Source organism: Molothrus aeneus, chromosome 7 (assembly GCF_037042795.1).
Source record: "Molothrus aeneus isolate 106 chromosome 7, BPBGC_Maene_1.0, whole genome shotgun sequence".
In the NCBI taxonomy this organism is placed as follows: Eukaryota; Metazoa; Chordata; class Aves; order Passeriformes; family Icteridae; genus Molothrus; species Molothrus aeneus.
In genome coordinates this window covers 13,526,244-13,547,089 of record NC_089652.1, presented here as the reverse complement: position 1 = coordinate 13,547,089, position 20,846 = coordinate 13,526,244, and the positions used below count along the sequence as shown (strand labels likewise).

General features: G+C 43.3%; 1 protein-coding gene across 2 annotated transcripts in view; it reads left to right on the top strand.

The window, feature by feature from the left end:
* Window positions 1-20,271, top strand: part of PARD3B (par-3 family cell polarity regulator beta) — a 394,093-nt gene extending 373,822 nt beyond the window's left edge. For both annotated transcript variants that reach the window (XM_066553233.1, XM_066553232.1), the window contains one exon: window positions 15,603-20,271. In XM_066553233.1, the coding sequence (XP_066409330.1) occupies window positions 15,603-15,957 (355 nt within the window). In that variant the 3' untranslated portion in view covers window positions 15,958-20,271. The remainder of the gene's footprint in view (window positions 1-15,602) is intronic.
* The last annotated feature ends 575 nt before the right edge of the window (window positions 20,272-20,846 follow it).

Below are 20,846 nucleotides of genomic sequence, written 5' to 3'. Positions count from 1 at the left end.
CAGGCTTGGAAAAGATTGCATTGTTCTAGCATTTAATAGTTATGTAAATTAGCACTGATTTTGTCATTTAGCACCTGTGCAAAATTTTCTACTGGAACAGTTCTTTCAAATATGGCATAAACAAAGCATAAGATGCACAATGATACTGTTCTTTTGTGGATGCTTATTTGGAAAAATATGCATGAGCTATTGAGCATGTCATGGATATGCCAGAAACACAGTGGCAGAGCTTTGTAGGCGTGTGGTTGGTCTTAAATAACACATAGGCCATTAGTCAGACTTTCAGCAAGCTTTATTTTGAAAATATATTAAATACCATCATGCATATGCTAAAAACTTAACCACATCTTTAGGGTAATGGTAATGTCTTTACTGTACTCAAAATCTTTGTCTGCCAAACATAACTTAAGCTGGATATAGAGATATTGACACAACTTCTGCTGGCTTCTGCCTGGTATTGCTGTGGCCTCCGCTGCTTCTGTCCTCTGTTCTGTGTGAGCAGATGGGATCCTGCAGCTGTTTGAATAAATATTAGTTTTAAAAAATTATGCTGCTCTGATTAACCATTCAATGAGGGGGGAAATGGCAGGGGAGAGAGCACCTAAGGAATCTCTCTACTTCAGGCCTCTTGCCCAAAAGCATTCATTTAAATGTTTGAGCAGTGATGAGGTGAGGAGTTATATAAACGGGAAGCCGTTCCTCAAATCACTATCTTCTCTCTGCATAGAGTGTAATTGATAGCTTATGTGCTTGCAACAGCTGAAAAAATAGAGCAGAACATGCAAACACATCTACTGTATAACATACGTGGGAAGCAAGTGGAGGAGAGTGTTAACTGTAGTAGAAAGTGAATTATCTGCCATTTTTGTTCCACCCCAGATGTAATTCAGCAAGGAGATTGGATCTGTGCACTAGATAGTCTGAGACAGTGCCTTGGAAATTGGCAGTCAGAGTTCCATCCAGAGGGCAGGAAATGTGCGAACAAAACCCAGCCCAGGTTATCAAGTAAAACCCCAAGCCAACAGGGGTCCTTGGATATTGAGTAGCTGGCACTTTCCTTCATTTAAGGAAGAAAAATAGCTCTTGTTTTACAGGTGAAGGGAGATGCTTTGAGAGCAGTCTGTCATAGATCATGGCAAAATCTGGCAAGAAAAACCAATCTCAGGATGATTTCACAGTGAAAATTCATGTGACTGGATTTTCGCTTGGATCTAGGGGCTAGTTAGTGCACTGCTATATATATACCCATGTGTCTCCTGGTTTTGGACCCTCATTTAACATTTTTGCTATGAGTTTTTGTTCAATCTGAGATCCTATGCTTTAAAGAAAAGGCATGTTTGTTTACTGAGAACTGACTTGTCTTCAGTATAGAAAAAACGTATTTTTAGAAGCATGGTATGGCCACAGTTTCTCCCCTTGTTTTGCTTTTTTAAGGAGATAATAGTGATATGGTCTTGAACTGAATTCAACCAGCCAACACAATAGCTGGGACAAAGCATGTAGGAAAAAGGATGCTAACAGTCCTTCCTCCAAAGATGCTCAAACAGCAAACACACTTTACAGCTGTACATTCAGCGATTAAAGATTTCCAGAATCAGTTAAAAGCTTTGAGGATCCCAGTAGCCGTGCTCAGAAAACCCATGTGACTTCGCTGTGTGTAGACTTCTGGTAGTCTTCTAATTAGCTTTGTACAGGTCTCTGAAGGCATCTGGGTTTCTCACTGACTTGGGAATTAGACTGAATTTAGGCTGCCTGAACATGCCAGTGCTGGATTTGAGCATTTTTGAGTGTTTCTGTATGGATCTCCTTGCCCCTCTGGAATGGCAAGAGGGAGCAGCGTGGTGGGACAGGCTGTGCTGTGGTACTGACTCCACCCTGCTTTGTGGCAGAAAGCACAGAGCAGATCGGTTTAAAACAAAAGGGAATTAAAAAAAAAAAAAAAGAAAGGCAAATTCAATTAGTCATTTGAAATTGAGTTGGGGTTTACAACTTGAATTTTTAGGCCCAGATCCATCAGAGCACTTAAGCACCTGCTTTACCTTGAATACAATTGGCTTTTCAATAGCAGTTATTTGCTATCAGAAAGCTCCAGGAAACCTGGGCTTAAATGGACATTGTAAAGGATGAAAGAAGGATGGCAGACAGGCAGTGGTACTTGGAGAAATTCCTCTTTTTCACTCCTTACACCTTATGTGGTTTAAATAATGCCTCCTTAATGCAATGCTTTGTGTTACCTACTCTGTAAATAATGTCAGCAAAGGTTATTTAATGATAATTTGACTTTTTCTTTGAAAAGACTTGTTACTAATCTTAACGTGAAATCTCTTTAGTATTATTGAGGGGAATAACAACCTAATGTCATTTTGGTTTGATTTCTTTGTATGAGGGGGTGGCAACTCTCCCTTGTCTCTCCTCACCAAACATCTGAAGCAAGATCTGTTACTGAGAGATTGCTGCAGTGGTACTTGGTCTTACAGAGATTTCATCAGAAACATTTCATTTTTAATGAACAATGGAAAATGTTCAGCTGTCCATTATTACACTTCTTTGTACACAGTCTAAAAATATAAATGGAAATTATAATTACATCTGTAATTCTGGGTCCCAGCTGAAATCGCTTTAATCCCAATGTGAGGGGGAAAAAATCAATACAGAACCCTTAACCCTGGTCTTTTCCTCCTTAGATATTTCATTTTCAGTTGTGCTAGTTTATACCACAAGTTTTATAAGTTTTTCAAGGGACTTATAGTATACAGAGATGATTTTGCATCCTCAAAATGACATTGCTACTTTGTGCTTTTCTGATTTAGAAATTGTAATGATGTTCTTGAGTAGTGGGTTATATTGTAGCTGCTTGATATAATATGATGTTTCTCTCTTTTACTTTTTGTTCATTAAAAAGGGGGGGCCTTTGAAATGTTGCAAAGTTCTTTTAAAGAAAGTCCTATTTTACTGGCAGTAGAATTACACATCTTTTTTTTTTCTTTTTTTTTTCTTTTTTTTTTCTTTTTTTTTTCTTTTTTTTCAAGAGGAATCCAAGTCAGCATTAAAGATTTAACATTGGGATTTGGAAAGACATCTTTCTCAACTCACCACAGGCTCTCTCTACTCCATTGTGCTTTTTTCCTATAGGCTTCAAATAGTAGGTCTGTGAAGGTTAAATATTATCATGTTTGGGGGTTTTTAATATCAACATCTGCAAGTATAGAAATGTCATCAAGTGTTTTGTGTTTCTGAAACCTTCACCTTTCTGCAAACCCAAGCTTAGACCAACAGTTGCTTTTGTTTGAGTTAACATCTGAGGAGGAAGGGTGAGGTTCTTTTATGCTGTAAGACCTTTGCAAACTATTAATTTTCCACGAATTGCAGCTTCCTCTGAAACATCTGGTTCTGGTAATAGTCCCACACGTGATGTTGCAGATTAGGGCACACTCCACTACATTGCCCCAGTTGCCACACTGTTAATGATCATGGATCTAACATCCACAGAGCAGAGGTGTGTTGTTCATCTTGGCAGAATATCTTCTTTCTTCGTAATTGCAGGTATGTACCATTTTCTAGATCATGGGCACTGAAAAAGTAAAACATAAATTAGCAGCATTCTCGTCAGGCTTTTCTCTGAATACCTGAAAGACACAACTGAAAAGAAATGTTTCCACTTGAAGTGAGGCATTTCAGCAACCTACGTTTAGTACCCAAGGTACAATTTATTTGCTGTCTAAGGCTGTCAAGCCTTAACTTCCTGATTTCATTCCAGGATACAGATGTTTCATTCTCTCCCTGCCCTTTCCTCCCCTTGCAGATACCATTCTATACAAAAGCTCAATCCAAAGATCATTGAAATGCATCCATTGACATCCAGAGGCTTTAGCTGTGGCTGGATGACTCTGGGGCACAAAGTTCTTCATTGCACTGAAGTTATTCCCTTTTCTCAGTCTGGTATCCAGGCAAAGCACAGATGTTTTTCCGTCTTTACTTGTCCCTGCAAAGTATCTTGATGGGTTTTTTATGAACTTGCCACTTCAAGTCTATCACACCACACAATCTGAAAGTACTTGGAGAGATATTATAGTAGTGACCTTTATTGTTCATTAGTGAATCAGCAGCCTAGCTTACTGTGGCTTTAAATGAGCTATATAAATTGGTTGTTATTTTCAATGATGATTCCCTTGATTTGAACATACTAGAGCAAAGATAATTGATTGATTCATTATGTAAAAGATTGTTTCAAGTTAGAGGGTGGTTTTATTTAATTTTTTTTTCTCCCAGCTAAATTGAGACATGCTGTCTAGAATCTTGGCCAGGTTCTTACCAGGCACTATTGCTTCTCTTTTTCTCACTGATGGCACACAGCAGCCTTCCTGGGGGGGTGGGGATGCCTCTTGATTGTGGTGCTATTCCTTGTAATGTCAGCTGAAGCTGCTGCCTCCATAGAGTCCTGCATGTAAGACTTTGTTGCAGATCTTTGATACATGATGTATGTGTCCTTTCAAAATAAATTGAAGTCTATACCAGGTAGTGCTGTCCAAAACCTCTCTCTGTCTCAATGCTGGCTTGCCTCTACCCTGCATTCCAAGTGCTGTGCTGTCACCTCTCTCAGGTATCACTAACTCCCAGCTATTGACATCTCTTTGCCAAGGATGCAGTGTTTTGGTGTGTCTTTAAAGCATTTTTTAAAGCTGTGCGCTCCTCTTTCAGCTTCAGGATCCTGATGTTTTCTGTTCTAGATACATGACTAAGCTGATAGAACTGTTACAACAGCCTGTACTTGCTCTCTCTAAAAGGTTGTTTTGCTCTAAGGTCTTTGCTGTTGCAAATTTTATCTTGTTGTCTGTCATGCAGCACAGTGTGCAGATGGCACAGAAGTTTGTTTAGAAGCTGCACATCTCATTTATTGGAAGTGTTCGGGAGGATGCATGTAGGATTGCACCAATCAGCAACATTGGTGGTTGTACCAGTTCCTAAAGAGCAAAGGATGCTGCGTGCCCAGGGACCATGCAAGTAAATCCTGCTGTGGGTGCATGGTGCTGCCCCAGGCCAGGAATGCATGGAAGAAAATCACACAGATCTAATGATGTCTCATGTCATTTGGGACACCTGGCTGGTGCTGCCAGGGCTGGTGCTGCAGGCATGGAAAGTGAAGAAAACAGTAGCCAGGCCAGGAGGGGATAGTGGTAAAAAATGTGATGGGTTCTAGGAATCCAAGCCTAGGCTTTGCTGAAGGAGGCAGAGAAGACAGCAGGGGCTGTGGCATCTTGTGCTATTGTCCTGTCCACCCACCTCCATCTTGTGGTCTAACATGATGACCTCTGACTTCCAGATTTGCTTAAGAAAACAATGTCCAGCAAATTAAATAGGGAAGAACTGAGCTCAGATGTGTATGAAAGTCAGCAGTTATATTGTTTTCATGTGGGAATGGAACATATTTGTGTATATCTATAGGCATTACAGCTAATAGCATATACAGGAGTAAAAACTCCACCTGTGCCCATAAAGCAGTTGGGAGCTATATTGTGTGTTTCCTCCATACTCAGTGGTTCAGGTCTCAAAGCAACCTCAGAGTGATGTATTTGGCAGTGGTGCCATGTGTGCGTGTCTCTTTCAAGTACAGCTGTTCTACAGGACATCTTGAGGGGGTGTTTGCAGATTCTCGTCTGTATCTCACTTCTCCAGAATCTGCTTCTGCTCCCAGGATCTGGCGTGCCAAACCCTCCTCATCTGAGCAAGTCAACAGCCTGTCCCAGGCTGCTGCCTAAGAGAATGGCAGGGCTTCGTAAATAAAGGAAACAATTGAATGATAAGTTCACACTTCAGCACGCTGCTTAACAACCTGATAACAGTTAATTACATACAGTATTTTTAAATGCAGCAACCTAGAGATAACTCCAGAGGTGGAGCACAGGCCCTTGGGCCTCACGACCGAAGATTAACCTCTTACTGCCCATGCCCCTAAAGAGACTGGTGGCTGCAGCTCCAAATGTCACCAGCTCTGAACTTTTACTGGCCAGCAGTGACTCAGGGTCATGCAAGTGAAGTGTCGTCAGCCGCAGCTAGGGGCAGGGGGAAGCTCTGCTCAGTCCCAAAACTGGTGGGTCCTGCTTTGAGAGCAGCCTGTGAGCTGACAGGCAGAATAGGTGGGGTGATAAGCCCAGGGCTGCCTCCAGCAGAGGCAGCAGGTAGAGCGGGTCCAGCCGGGAGTTGCTGCTGCTGGTGTAAGTGCAGGAGCTCTGCAGGAAGGAGCCAGCACAAACACAGCTGGAATGGGCGCTGGGGCCGGCTGCGAGTCACAGCAGCTGCACTCAGCGCTACCGCTCCCTGGGCACCGGGTGGGACGTTTCCGTCTGTCCCAGCCCCCTGGGATTGAGGGTTTGACCCTTGTTATTTAAAGCACAACTTCAGGACATCTGCTGTCAGAGCACCCGCAAAGTTTGTGGCTTAATGCAAGTCTAATTAACTGATTTGCCTATCCAAATCTGGAGATTTACACACTTCTATAGAGGCAGCTGTAAAGTTATAACTTCAGCTGTTTATCATACCCTGAGCCTTTAAATCTCAATTATGAAAGGTGGTGTTTAATGGCTAGCTGGAAAATGGGTGGTTACCAGAGTGTTAATGGAGTGCAGCAAGCCAGGAAATGTATAATCTAATGCCTGTATAGAAATGAAAGGTTCTAACAAAAGAAAATATTGGGGGGAGGATGTACTTACAGGCTGTTTGTGCTGTTTAGGAGAAAATCAGTACATGAGCAGTAGGGAAACAATGGGGACTGAAATACTGCCTGAAGAAAGAAATAAGAGCTGATTGTTTTTAAGGTCCCTCTTGCCCCCCCCCCCCCCCCCCCCCCAAACAGCCATCCTTCTTCTCTGGGTCTTGAGCTTCGCCTTTGTTACAAAGGGAAAAAAAAAAAGAATGATATGTCACAGTGAGTTTAACAGAATGTCTGGACCTGAAAGAAACATTGAAGGAAAAAATAACCAGCTACGTATTCCTTTTTTACTGAAGCATGGTTTTACTACCCAGTTTGTGCCATTGGAGGCAGAATTGACAGCCATGCTTCATCATGGCAATGGGAGAAAGTGCTGCAAGGAGTGCTTTAATTTAAATGAGAAATGCACTAAGAGGAAAAAAAAAGCCTAAAAGCTTGGTAATAACATTAATAACCACTTCTTACAAATTTTTACTAGCCCACTAAAGATCAGACATCATGTTAAGGTCCCAGTGGCTGAATAGTAAAGACCTGGGCCCAGGTTATTATTACTTAGGAAGATTCTTTTAATGATTTCTGTTATTAGTTGAAAATCATTTGAATAGTACAGCTGAATGATCACTATGCTTTAAATTCATTTTGAATGCAAAATGAGAACAGGGTAGAATTTGGGTTTATGCATTTCTGAAAGCACTCCACAAAACCAGCATGGATAGCAGTTGTGCTCTGAATGGGCAGGCAAAGGGCAGAGGTTTCCCTGCTGGGGAGGAGCTCTTCTGGAGTGTGATCAATTCCTTCTGAAAAACAATTTTGACTATGGCAACAGAATTTCTTTTAAATCAAATTAAAAGCTCCTAAACCACCACAGACTCCTTAATTTCTACTCTGTTAGCCTTCAAAAAAGCAGAGACCTCTAGAAGGGTCAGGGTGAGGCAAAGGGGTCCGGGTGGTATTTCTGCCTTTTGTGCTGCTGCTGCACTGAAGCTCGTGTTGGAGTCTCACCTCTGCATCTTGCTGCCCTCTCCCAGACTGCCTGCTCTTGAGGAAGGCAGCTGCCTGTTCTCAGGGCAGGGGGAGCAGGGTGCCCCTATCTGTTGGGAGTTGCTACACGGTAAGACAGGGCAAGTATTACCATAGCACAGTATTCACTTCAGCATCTTGCTCCAGTAGTGGCAGTACTTTGTTTATTAGTTTGAATTTGCATTTAAATGCAAAATTCAACTGAGAAGCCTAAACAGTTGCTTCTCTTGCTGGCTTAAGAAGCATATGTCCTTTAAAAAGAAGTTTTCTCCCCTCCAAAGTAACTTGGTCAGCATCTTCTCAGAAATGTGACTCAGAAGACCAAAGGCCAAGAACTCTTTTAGTCTATAGGAAGAGCTTTTGGTCCCCACTGATCTGCAAAACAAAAGACCAAAGAGACCTTGAAATCTCAGCCAGGTCTCTCCCCAGCGGAACATGGGTGTTCCTGAGCAACAAGCATGACTGCTTAGCATTGAGAGTGGGTTACCAGTGCCCAGAGGTTAATGACTCACACGGCATTATGTTGTGCTGAATAATGAGGAACATCTGAAATGACACATGTTGTAATGACTCGCTACTTAAAGTACCAATCTACTTAAGATCCCTTTAAGCTTGAGGAGATCACAGAATGCAATGTCTTGTTCAATAGGTGCTACTTTATTTTATGCCTTCTGGTAGAAGAGATGTACCACGCCTGAGAGCATATGAACAAAATAAGTGAGGAATTGAGTAGGAAGGATTATTGCACTAGTTGTTGTGAATGCTTTTTAGGCATTTATAGAGCACCAGCACCATTTCAAGTTTTGTTTTTGTTGATTTCAGGGTTTTAATCCTGGTTGTCACAGTTCCTATATTTGTAGGTTGGATTTAGGGAAGGAGAGAAAGGGGAGCTTTGCCTGCAGGATGAGATTATCAGAAACTGGTCTGAGATTTGCTGTGGAAAATAAACTAATGCTGGAGCAAAGCAGCAACACTGTCTTATGGTTTGGTTGCTGATGGGAGGGAGTTTAAATAAATGGCACTCTAAATTCTGATGTTAACCAATCTGTGACATAGTTTGCTCCATTAGGGATTGAGAACAATCTATTTTCTTGCAGACAAAATAAGTTGTTCATGCTGTCATAAGAAGTCATACCTAATATTACAGTAAAGTTTTAAACCTGTCAGACACTGCTTGCCTATCTTACCACTGTTTCTGCAGTCTGCTCCCCTGCATGAAAAGCTGGTATGTGATTTAATTGTACACTTGGTCTTAGATTTAAAAGCAAGTGTGACACCTGAATGTCTCCAATTGCTAAAAATGGCCCAGAGAGCAGCTGGGGCCCAACACCTCTGTGGTGTGGCCCTCTGCAAACAATAAAGGACTTAGTTCTCCAGCTGCTTTAAGGCTGGACTTCAACTAGAGAAATATAAACACCTCGCTGCACTTACCTGCTGGGATTGTGGTGTTTTAACTGTTTGTTTCTACATATTTTAAGCTGTAATATTGAAGGGAGAGAGAAACTGTGCATATAAACTCTTATATTCAGGCCACTTAGCACCACTTTAGACTTTGCAAAAGTGTATGCAAGAGAAGAGAATCAGGCCTGTCTGCATTGCATCTGGAATGTATTGCTCAAATTTCAAACAAACTTATCTGGACTCGTCCTTCTCCAAACCAAAACCAAATAGGAATTCTTTAAAAAGGGTAGAGAGATTCTTCCACTCTTACACCCACCACTCACACACACACCCCCCCCCCCCACCTTGAAATGCAGGTCATTAAATGATCATTATTTTTATGAGTCTGCAAAGCCTGTGGAAGTCAGAGCTGTGTAATATACATTGTGGAGTGTTCTGCTAATCCAGTCCGACCGCAGTCGTGCCTGGCCCAGGGAAGAGGGTCTGGTAACTGGAAACCTGACACTGAAGGAATTCCAAACACAGTCCTCAAACTAAAAACAGCTCTCTCTGCATGGCATGTGCTACATGAGAGCCAGGGATTGTATTCGTTTATGTTATCTGATTTTTCAGCCTTGTATTGTTGATAAAAGAACAGGAGAAGGAAGCACCTCCACCAGCTCAGCCCATAAATAAAGTGTGTATGGTGTGTTAGAGGTTAGTATGACACTGCAAGACATCTGCCTTCTTCTGTGGGGTACAAGCCTCTCTCACAGACAGCAGCCACTGAGCGCTTCCTTGTGCTGCAGATTCTTCCCAGCACTAAGATACCAAATTTGATTCCCAGTGAATTTTAAATGCAAACCCTTTATTTGGCTGTGGGAAGTATTGATCTGAAAGGGCAAAGAATATTTATTATAGGATTATCTCACCTATTAAGATACAGAGACCCACATTAATGCATCTCAGTGATTTCTTTGAAATCTGCAGTGATTTGAAATTTCATTAATTTATTTATGTTATATGCATGTTGAATATTAAGCAACAGGAGTTCTTAGAGCCACTGACTACAAACAGCACTGCAGTATCTTTAATACTTTATCTGGAGAGATAGGCACTACGTGATCTTTTCAGTTAATTGTTTTTAGTGTTTGTTGAGAAGAGCTTTAAAAAGACACAGTGTAATGTATTTGATACTTCAAGATTGTTTGCATAATTTAATTCTTACATCAGCTTCTCTTTTCTTCTTTAAAAGTAGATCCCCCAGGCTGAGAACAAACATCACACAATCACACTGCATACAGTGGAGTTCTTCACTGAGAATTTGGACACAGATAGGATCTTGTTGCTTTCTCCTGTTCTTTAATCACAGCCTGGGTTGTCTGATGCCATCACCCAGAGTCTCTGTATGTCTTGCTTAGACATGAAAGAGACTGCAGCCAAATGTGGGCTTTCCATTTGCTACTTAGTCTGTGGCTGTCTTTGAAGTTTATTTCAAGAAGTACTCTCTAACAAAGTAAGAAGGCAGGTTTTCTTGTGAGATTATATCCCTTGCAAAATACTCCCTCAGCAGCAAGGAGGAGATAGTGATGTAAGAAGAGAGCATTCCCTTCCTTGCTTTTTACCAGGCACTAAGAGGGTGACCTCTGTGACTTTCCCTATAGAACAGAGGGAAGAAAAACCCTTTGTCACAATGAAATCCAAACCCCCAACGTGATGGGGCACAGCACGAGCAGTTAGACCTTCATTTTGCTTTCCTTTCCTTTTAGATAGCCCAAGCACATGTCTCCAAGGATGTTAAAGGTGACCTGCAAATGGAGGTTATCAATGAAATGCAGTAAACCTGAAATGTAATTTTTTTTTCTGATTAGGTTTTTGAAGCATCAGGTATTTATGCCAGTCTACTCTGTAAGATTTTCCACAGTTGAAGAATTACTAAAATGGAGGTTAAAAAAAAAAAAAGAGGAAACCTTCAAATACCTGTGACTAAATAATATTTTGGGTAAAAGAAGTCTTTCCTAAGTGTTCCAAATCCTGTGGCTCAGTTTTAAATAAACCCAAAAGCTCTTAAAAATTCTGCAGTAAAGCTAGAAGATACTCTATTTTTTGTGCTTGGAAGATAAATAAAGCAGAGATAGAAAAACAAACCTGCTTTGGGCTTTACCTGTCATAGAGAAAATAACAACACATTAATTGAATATCAGTCACAAATTACCTGCTTTTCTTGGACAAGTCTACTTTGTGCTCCTAATGCTCAAAATGGATCACAGTTGTTAACTGGTGAATCGTTTTAAAAGATAAACCGGTAGAGCTGCAAACCAGCATATGAAGTGAAACACATTCACAACTGCCTGTATGTGATGTGTAATTTCTCTGCAGGGGAAGGAAGATGAGACTTTGCTTCCTCAAAGCAGAAGGGGCACCATTTTAAGGGGCACCTTGCTCCTGACATTTTTGACAAGTGTTTTCACTCTACCCCACTCTAGTCCTTTGTGGAGCCTGGTGCTTCTCTCTCCCTTCATTCAATTGCTTCCGGCAGCACCAGCCTCTGCTTTTAGCTAGGCCCACATCCATAATGCACTTTCCAGTGGGACCCAGCAGAGCTGAACTATCAGCAAAACCAGGTTTTGAGCTCTGAGATCAGTTCCTTCCCAGGATGTTGTGTCAGCTTCCCTGCCTTCTGCCTGCCATTAATTGCACTGCATCCCCAGGTCAAACAAATGGCCAAAAATCTGGAAAACAGCTGACAGTCAGAGCAGCTCCTACTCAGCATGTTCTCTCAGAGGGCACGATCCTGGCCTGGTCCTTTTGAGTGGCTGGACCTGCTTGACCCAATTTGTGGATTTTTGATCACTCCCCTGGGTCACTGATTTTCCACTTGAGATTATTGTTTTGACCCCCACACCATGGGTCACTGGGGAGGTGTGATATGGCCCTGTGAACTCTGAACTCATCAGAAGCCAACAAAAACAGTACAGAGAGGAGAAGAATTTCATTAGGACCTCCTCAGAGGTGGCAGTGTCTGTTGAGGGAAAAGGTAGGAGTTGTTTTCCTTCTTGCAGAAACAAGCACAGCATCTACAAGGAACTGCCATGTAGAAAGTGTTTGGTTTGGTTTGTTTTGGCAATTTCTTTAAGGATAAACAACAGCATGTACTTTTACACCGTGAGCTATCGAGTGAGAAGGTTGTTGGTTCAGAGGAGCTGCCCTCGTCCTGCTGGGAACTGCCCTCAGTGTCCCAGACTTACTGCTAATGGTGACAGCATTTCTGCAGGCAGAGCTTTGGTATTTGCAGTTGTTTCTTTTACCTTAGAAAGATTAACTTTCTGATGGTTAATTTGTCATGCTTGAGGAGGGAAGGGCAGTTTTTTGCTGTTTTTTAAGACTGGTCAGATAGTGGTTCATGGAGACTCTGTAGGCTGGTTGGTTGCAGTGTGAGCAGCTCTCTGAGAAGGAACTTCACCAGGCATGGGTGGTAGGTGAGGAAGAATGAATCCTCGGGAAATAATCTGGCTTCAACATGCTGTGCTTGCCATAAAAGGGAAAAAAAGTAGTGTCATTGTAGCTTGTGTACCTGTAACACCTGCTGGGATCACTAGGGAAAGGGAGCTGGAGAGTGTGGAGCAGCCATGAGGATATCTTCTGGGAAACCTCCTTCAGTCATGCTGCCCAGAGTCAGCCTTTTGGACAGTTACCAGTGTTTCCCAAGGTTTTACTCAGGCAAAAATTCTGCTAATTGTTGGCTATATTACTGCTTGTATTATCCCCAAGGCTGCTAAAATAACTCATATACCCTTGTCTTTCTGGGGCTTTCCTAAAAGGTTTGTGTGGATTCCCGTCATGTCTCTGTGTACAAACTGTCCTTCCAGCTGCTAAGTCATGACTCTGGGCAAGACACTCAAGAATTATACCAGCTATGGGTGTTTTGCCCTCAGAGAAAGGAAACTGGTGCTGACAGTGAACAACTTGGGGTTCTATCTTTTAAAGAAAGATTTTGCTCTTCCCACACGTTGCTCTGCAGCTTGTCTACCCAGCCACAGCTGGTGTTAGCTGTAAGTGAAGCGACGGTGGATTTAGGTCGCTAGGAGAGGGAACAGCAGTGGGGATCTGATGGCATTAGTTCAGGCAGCTTGGGGCCATTTCTCAGGTCTGGCACACTTTGATCGCCCAGGCCCATCTTCACTGCACTGTCCTGGGCCAGAGCAGCCTGAGTGCACAACCCTCTGCACAGTCACAGCTTCTGTGGCAGCAGTGTAACACTCATTCCCAAAACTGGACTAGCTGAGTTTTCCTGGAAACAGTTCTTTTGGCTGGATGGCAAAGCACCCCTCTTTTTTCCTGCATCTTGCAGGCCTCTGGTGTCAGTTGAGGCATGAGTTGTGTACTGAAGGCTCAGTATGTCATGCTGGTGGCTCAGTCCCATTGTCAGCCATCATTTTGGTGCCAATTCATCTTGAATTTGTTTTTTTAGAGTAATTCAATTTACAGTTAGAGCTCTGTCCAAAAGCTACCACTGGGTTTTCAGTGAATTCTGGGTCAGGTTCCAAGCTCAGTCCTTTTTTAATGTAATTCACAAGAATTTCATTGATTATAGCTGCCGATGAGAACACCTTATAAAACCAATGTACAGGATTTTGAGCATGATCCTTTTATTAAAAGGTGATGGGTGTAGGTTTGACATTTGTTCCTCTTGGTGTGCTGCTTGACACAAAGCAGTTCCTACCATAGCAGAACATTTTATGATTGGAAGTATGTTTTTGTGCACAGAGGCATTAAAGCTGAGTGTGATGGGACTGACTAGTGAACAAGCCTTCATGCATGTGGAAAAAAACGTGGAGCAGCTCTTTGGCCTGCTCTGGAAATGAGGCTTTGCTGCAAGGTGTAGGTGTGTGAGCAGTGACGGTAATTGTCTCAGTACGTACGGTTAAGAGTGGTTTGGTATCTCAGAGAGTGGCTTCAGGCCCTTCAGCACTTTGTCTGGACTGTCTCACCAGGAGGTGGGGGGGGAAGCTAGGAGTGCCTGTCTTTTATAATGTTCTGTTTTTAAAGCAGAAAGTCTCTGGGGAGCATAGGGTCCTAAAAGTCCATGGCCTGGAATGCTTCCTTTTGCTCTTTCCATTTTAAACAGGAAACATTTGCACTAAGTTATTCCAGGAGGAGAATTGTAGGTTCATTTCAAGGCAGATAATGTTTGTTCATTGCCTATGTCCGTGATTTACCCCATGGGCTTAAACGAGTGCAACAGAAAACCACATGTTTTGTTTTACTACATGTTAAACAAGTTCCAGCGGAGTCTGGGAGCCCAGGTTAAGAAAGAAGGAGCACGCTTGTAAAATCTCTGTGTGAACAAGAGAGTCATTGACAAATTTTGAACACCTGATCTGCTGTACCAAAATGATGACTTTTTTTCATAATCTATGCAAAGAATATTTAAACAGTTGATGAGTTCAGTCCCAAAGACACAGAGCAGGTGTAATTGATCTATATAATTGATCAACTTCCAGCCCCTCTTTTGGGTCAAACCTCTGTCTTCTTCCCTAAGCTCTCATTTGGAGAGAAGCTTCCTATGCAGTCAATGAGGGGTTTTGTCCAAACTGCAAAGACATTTGCAGTCAGCCTGGCAAAAATTCCTAATTAAATTGAACTTTTGGGGATGCTCTGGTGACACGTCTGTGAGAACAATTATTTTTGCCATTTCAAAAGTATCACAAGTTAAGTTGTAATAGGAAAAAATATCAATGCTTCATTAGTGAAAATCATGAAATTAAGATGCAGAAGGCTACAGAGAGGACTCCATGGCACATCCTCGGGGATGACATATTCACACGTTGCTTTTCACGTGAACTAGGGCTTGTGAGACCCATACTGATGCAGACAAGTTACAGGACTGTTGTAATATCAGGCCTTTTAGATCACAGGTTTTTTGAAACCTCGTTGGCAACTTGCCCATTAAACACAGGTATTGTAGCCTTACATCCCCAGTGTTTCTTCCCCAGTTTTTCCAACTATGGTGTTTGGAAAGTTTTACAGGCTGACATATTGGGAGAGAATAGTGGGAAATGGCCTGGAAAGCATGAATATTTGTGCATGTAAAGCTTATGGGATTTGCAGACTTGCAGACCCAACTCATCTGTTTATCCTCAGGCTAGATAAGATTCAGTCAAATATGCATTGTTTAAAGGAGCTTTGTTTCCATTATGGCAAATGGATCACAGGAGACTGACTTTGGAAGCTGAAGGGCTCCAGTGCTCCCCCATTGTAAAAGGGCTGTGATGTGTACTGGACCCTTCCTCAAGTGTCCTGGATGTTACAGACTTTTGTAGCATGCAGGTGGGAAGCTTGTTATCCTTCAGAAGTTCTTTTCATTCATCAGGACTTGTCATGCTTGAGGTGGCATTTCCTCTCCCAAAGTAAACATAGATTGTATGTACAATAATGTATCACTGGGCTAGTAGACTGCCTTTTAATGCGCTTTATTATGTTTTTTCCTCCTCAGGCGTGGACCTGCAGAGCCACTAGAATATTTAACAGGGCCACGAGTAACGTACAAAGAGAGAGATCTTCCCTACTACCACGGCGGACAGCCTGTTATCCACCCATCCAAGGGGAACTACATCCGTGTGCCGGACACAAGAGTGGCAGAACTGAGGTATCCTCAGTATTACCCAGCCCAGCCCACGGCAAACCAGCATAAAGGACCCCTCCGGCAGGACGTGCCGCCTTCCCCTCCGCAGTCCCACCGAGCACCAGCTTACAGCGAAATGGTCCGACACCGTGGGACCAGCCCAGACCAGTACCAGTACAGGCAACAGGATCCCAGGCACAAGAACCCCATGACTGCAGCTGTATAGCCGTACACTGGACTCAGGCACATCATTCTTGTAGAGTTGTTCCTAAGCGTAGCTGCCTGTAAGAATGGCACACGAGACCTGGAGTCGTTCTTACTGAGCTGGGCTCAGCCTAGGTGCTTTCTAACAGGCGAACAAAGGCCACGTGAGGTACGATGTGTTTTGAGTATGTGAGGTACCAGACAGTTGAGTGTTTTTTAATTCCTTTTAAAAATAGAAAGTGGCTGCTGGGAATGAAACACAACACTTAATACACCTCAGGGCTATTTTCTGAATCCAGTTACACCTTTACAGTACATAGCTGTCTGTGTAAGGGCAGCGGAGTCACCAGAGTTTACTTCAGAGTGCTGTTGTAGAGCCTTTTAAGTGAGAACACAGCATGCAGTACGGACTTCTTGCAGAGCTGGGCATCTTGTGTATCTAGTGTGTGATCATGACAAGGGACTGCCACAGAGATGGTGGCCACATTCCAGGCATGTCCTGACCAACAGCTCTGCTTTAAGGATGCTGCAGTTCCAGATTTGTGATTTGGCCTCTGTCTTCCTCTGTCTTTTTGGTGGTGGCAGCATTTATCTTGTAGCCTTCATTTTTTGCAGTCTGTGTATCGAGAGTCTTCTCTTATTGCACCTGCTGCAGTTGGAGTAGGGTAAAAAGCCTTATCCCCTATGCTTGGGCAGGCTCTCAGAGGACAGGCATCCACCTGAGAACCGTGTCTGTAGAGGGGGGAGTGCGTGCTTGTGAGTGTTGGTTAGTTATACAGTGTGCAGTCTTTAAATGTAAACCCTGGAGAACAGATCCTCAGCTGCTGTCAGGAAGTGTCGCTTGAGGGGTTTCAGTGGAGCTGGCCTATAAGGAAGTGACCAAGGGGGTGACTATGGGCATGGACTCCATAATTCGTATTAAGTTACTGTGTCAGGTGCTGCCTTGGCTCCATCAAGGCAGCCCATTCCTGGCCCACTCCAGGCGGTGTTGGAGCCAAGTGCCTGCCAGCAGCGTGTCTGCCCCAGCCAGCCCAGTGCCACCACAAGGCACCTGTTCATGGGGGCCGCCTTCCGTGCACGAGAGGAGCTCAGCCTTGGGCAGCGCCGGGCCCCACCATGCCAAGTGCCAAACTACTCGAGTTCCTGCAACCAGAGGCCATGAGGTCTGTGGGGAAAGGTGCTTTTCACAGCAAGGGGTGAGGGAAAAGACAAGGAAAGTAACAGGAAGGGCTTCAAGACCCTGGGGCCCAGGAGGAAGATGTGAGAAGAGCTGTTTGTGGGAAGTTATTTGCAGCTGTGCATAGGAAGAGAGAAGGTGTGGGTGGTGAAGGGGTGTCAGCAGCACAGCAGAGCCATGGTGGGGGGACAGGGTAGTGGGGTACATGCACAGTCATTTGCCCCAAACAGCCTGAGTTTGCTCTGCAGCCAGAAATGTGTGTCCCCAGCCACAGGGACCTGTGCGACCTGACCCAGGAGGGCTCTGAGCATTTAGAGATCTGTCTCAAGGATTTTGTCAGGAGGAAACCATGCAGTATTGTGACCTAGAAATATGTTATTTCCAAGTGTCCTTAATTCCTCGACTTCTGCCTTTTGGAAGTGTCACTAAACCACTAGGCCTCTTCTCCTCATCAGGAAAAGACTGTGACCTGGCCAAGGATTAAGCAAAAGGATTTCTTTGATGTCATTTTGACACATTTGGTATGCAACATATTAAATCACATAGATCACTTCCCAGGTGTTAAATACCATCAGGAGGGTTTCTGCTAGGAGTATGTCCTGCTAGCAGGTAATGGCCCTGACGAGAAGCAGCATTTAATCCCAGCCTACTTTCTTCTCCACTGATGGTGCTGGTGAGAGCCTGGCATAACACTCAGGCACAAGGAGCACTTGCAGCTGTCTGAGTGGCTGGCAGGCTCTAGTGCTTGCATTCCCATCAGCCTCCACCCACCACAGGCTGGGAAGCAGGAGAGAGGAGACAGCTTTCCATGGCAGAGGAGCACCTCCATGATTCAGATAGAGGGCTGGACTCCCTGGGGCAGGGGCAGGCACAGCTCTAAATCCAGTCAGGAGGAAGCATTGGTGGGAGGGAGGGAGGAAGAGGAATGCAACTGATTATGAAGCAAGAGTCTTTGCTTCTTATTCCATTTCTTTCTGCTCTCTTCCCTAGTAATGTAGGAGGGAAAAACCTCTGGAGGGAGTGTTGGGTGTAAAGCTGGATGTCTCTCAGTACCTTCCATAAATAAGGCACATTCCCCAAGGAAACTGTGCCTGTCATGTACGTGCTCTGCACAGCCCTGTACTTCTCTCTGAAAGCTTTAGATGCTGTAGGATACTCAGCCAGGACTTGGCAGCCACAGGATAGCTGCTGGTGTTATAAAGGCCTGTTGAAATTGAAGCAAAAACAAATTAAAATACTTTCCTTTCCCTCCTTGAAATATAACCCCTGATACATTTGATCCAGCTGCAAAGAAACTAATGTTTGCGACAGTGGCTTTATCAAGCCAGGCCACAATTAAGAACAGCTCTGAATATAAGCTACTGCCTTTGTAAATCACTCTCAACTAACCCTTCAAATGGCATCACAGCACAGTGAACAGAACTTATTTACAGTATTTCATGAGCCAGGGCCAAATAAAATCTGGATGGAAACAGCTCCTAGATTATTTATAGCCTTTGAGGGACCTGCCCAATGTCTCCTCATAACCTGAATCTTTCCTTAAGAGCTCCCCTTGATGGTATTGGCTCCACTCAGTTGAGGCAGACAAATCAAACAAACACCTTCTAAGCTGTTAATCTTACCTTACCCAACAGGTTATTAAATGATGCTTCTGCTCAGTAAGCAGAAATCAGTAGAGAGCTTCTTCCAATCAAAAAAAAAAAAAAAAAAAAAAAAGATGTAAGTATAATATATGGATGCATCCTACAGGTAAGGAGCTAAGGAGGAAAAACAGTGTGACCTAACTGGGGGAGCAAGACCAAAAAGTATTACAGAGCATCTCATCAATCTCTGGTGCCATTGTTCTGGGAGAAAATTGCCATTTCCTGATTTAATATCTGGTAGAGGTACAGTATTTTCAAAAGTATAATGTGTAACTACAGTATATATAGTCAGCTTTTCTGCAGTATAAAATGTATGATTTTAGCACCATATTGTGGAAAAATATGTACCGTGCAGAATTCACGAGGTGCTACAACTGACGGTTGAAAATACACACTTGCAAAATCCAAAAGAGCCGTTAAGTAACAAGTTGTTCTTTTCCCATATGTCCATATGTTTGGGAAAATTATGAGTCTGAAATGCTCTTGACACGTAATTGCCTCGCACTCCCTCATCCAAAATGTGCCAGTCCAGCAGCAGAGTCACTGACGTAGTGGGTGTGAAGGGAGAGCTGGGTTTGCCACGGGAGCAGCCCGTGTGTGTGTGTGTGTGTGTGAGCAGGCATCAAGACCGAAGGAGAGAGGCCCGCACTCACGTGAAGCTGAAGCTTTGATTTCCTGAGCTGGTGGTGTGCAGCCTGCATTTCTGGCTCTGGCACAGGGCCAGCCAGGCCCAGCAGTTGAAAGATTAAGAGATAGAAAAAAGAGCCTGTGGATTTTCTGAGTGACCACCCACTAGTGAGCCATGATTTTGGCCTGTGAGCCGACATTACCACTGTGATATATTATGATGCAGGAGTCTCTAGGCACCCCTCAAATGCGTAAAGAAACATCAACTGCCCTTTGTGGGGGAAACTAAGCATAGAGAAGAAAAAAAAAGGCTCTTGCCTTGAAAAAGTTCATACAGTCCTGAATTCCAATTCACTCCAGCTTCCTATCTAGAAATAGCTTCACATGCTGCCTAATTTTTTTACAGATGAATTGTGCTACCTCTTGCTCCCAGCCATCACAGATTTGTTTATCAGAGTTAGTGCTGCAAGTGAATCCTAGCGACTGCTCTGCCAGGGCCACATCCTGACACTGCTCTGAGCAGGGGCTGCTTTGCACTTTGAAAAGGCCCCACACCTGTGCTCCCCATCGCAGTTGTCCTGCAGGGTCCTTAAGCCTTACATGCAAAATCAGAAGTGCTATTCACTATCTCTGCATAGGAAGGAAGGCTTTGTAAGACACTATTGTGTTACTGTGAGGGAGAGAGAGGTACTTGTGATCCTGACAATATCTGTGTGTTTAAGTGAAACTGATTTAAAAATCATGTGTGATTGTTTTGGGGGAGAAATTCAACACGTAATTTGACAGGTTTTTTCTAGTACCACGTCAAAGATTTTGATCTTTTGTTACATATGGCTATATAAATTTTACCTGGTTTATTTTGCATTAAAATAAAGGCTTTAAGACTATATATGATTATGTACTTGTATGTAGAGTTTTTCCCTTCTTTGTGTCTACAAAATCATCCTCAGCCGTGGATGTGATTTGATATTAGAGGATGATACATGATCAAGCTGGATCAGAATTGGTAAGATGACTTTTTTTAACAAAAAAACAAAACCACAGCAGCCATGTGCTACTTTGTAGGGAAAAAAAAAGGCATCCCAGGGCTTAACTTGATTCTGTCTCAAATCTGCATTGTCTTCAGCTGTATTGCCTGAATCTTGATTCCATACCCTAGGATTGAGAGGAGAAGCAAGAAAAAGTCCCTTGTCAACTCAGAGAATTTCAGCTTAGGCAGCTGCTTGTTTATGGCTGAAGTTCCCCAGGCACTTTCATCTCAACATGGAGCTGTTCTCATGCTGTTGGTACCAGCTGAGGTGTTCTGCAGCCTGTAGCAGTTGCCAGAGGGCTGAGAGGGCTGGAGACCCCTGCCAGAGATTTAGGATGCCTTGAAAGTTCTGCACAGCTCTTCACATGAGGTACGTTGGTCATTTAACTGAAGCTAGTAACTCTTATTTTCACACATTATGCACAAGATAGATC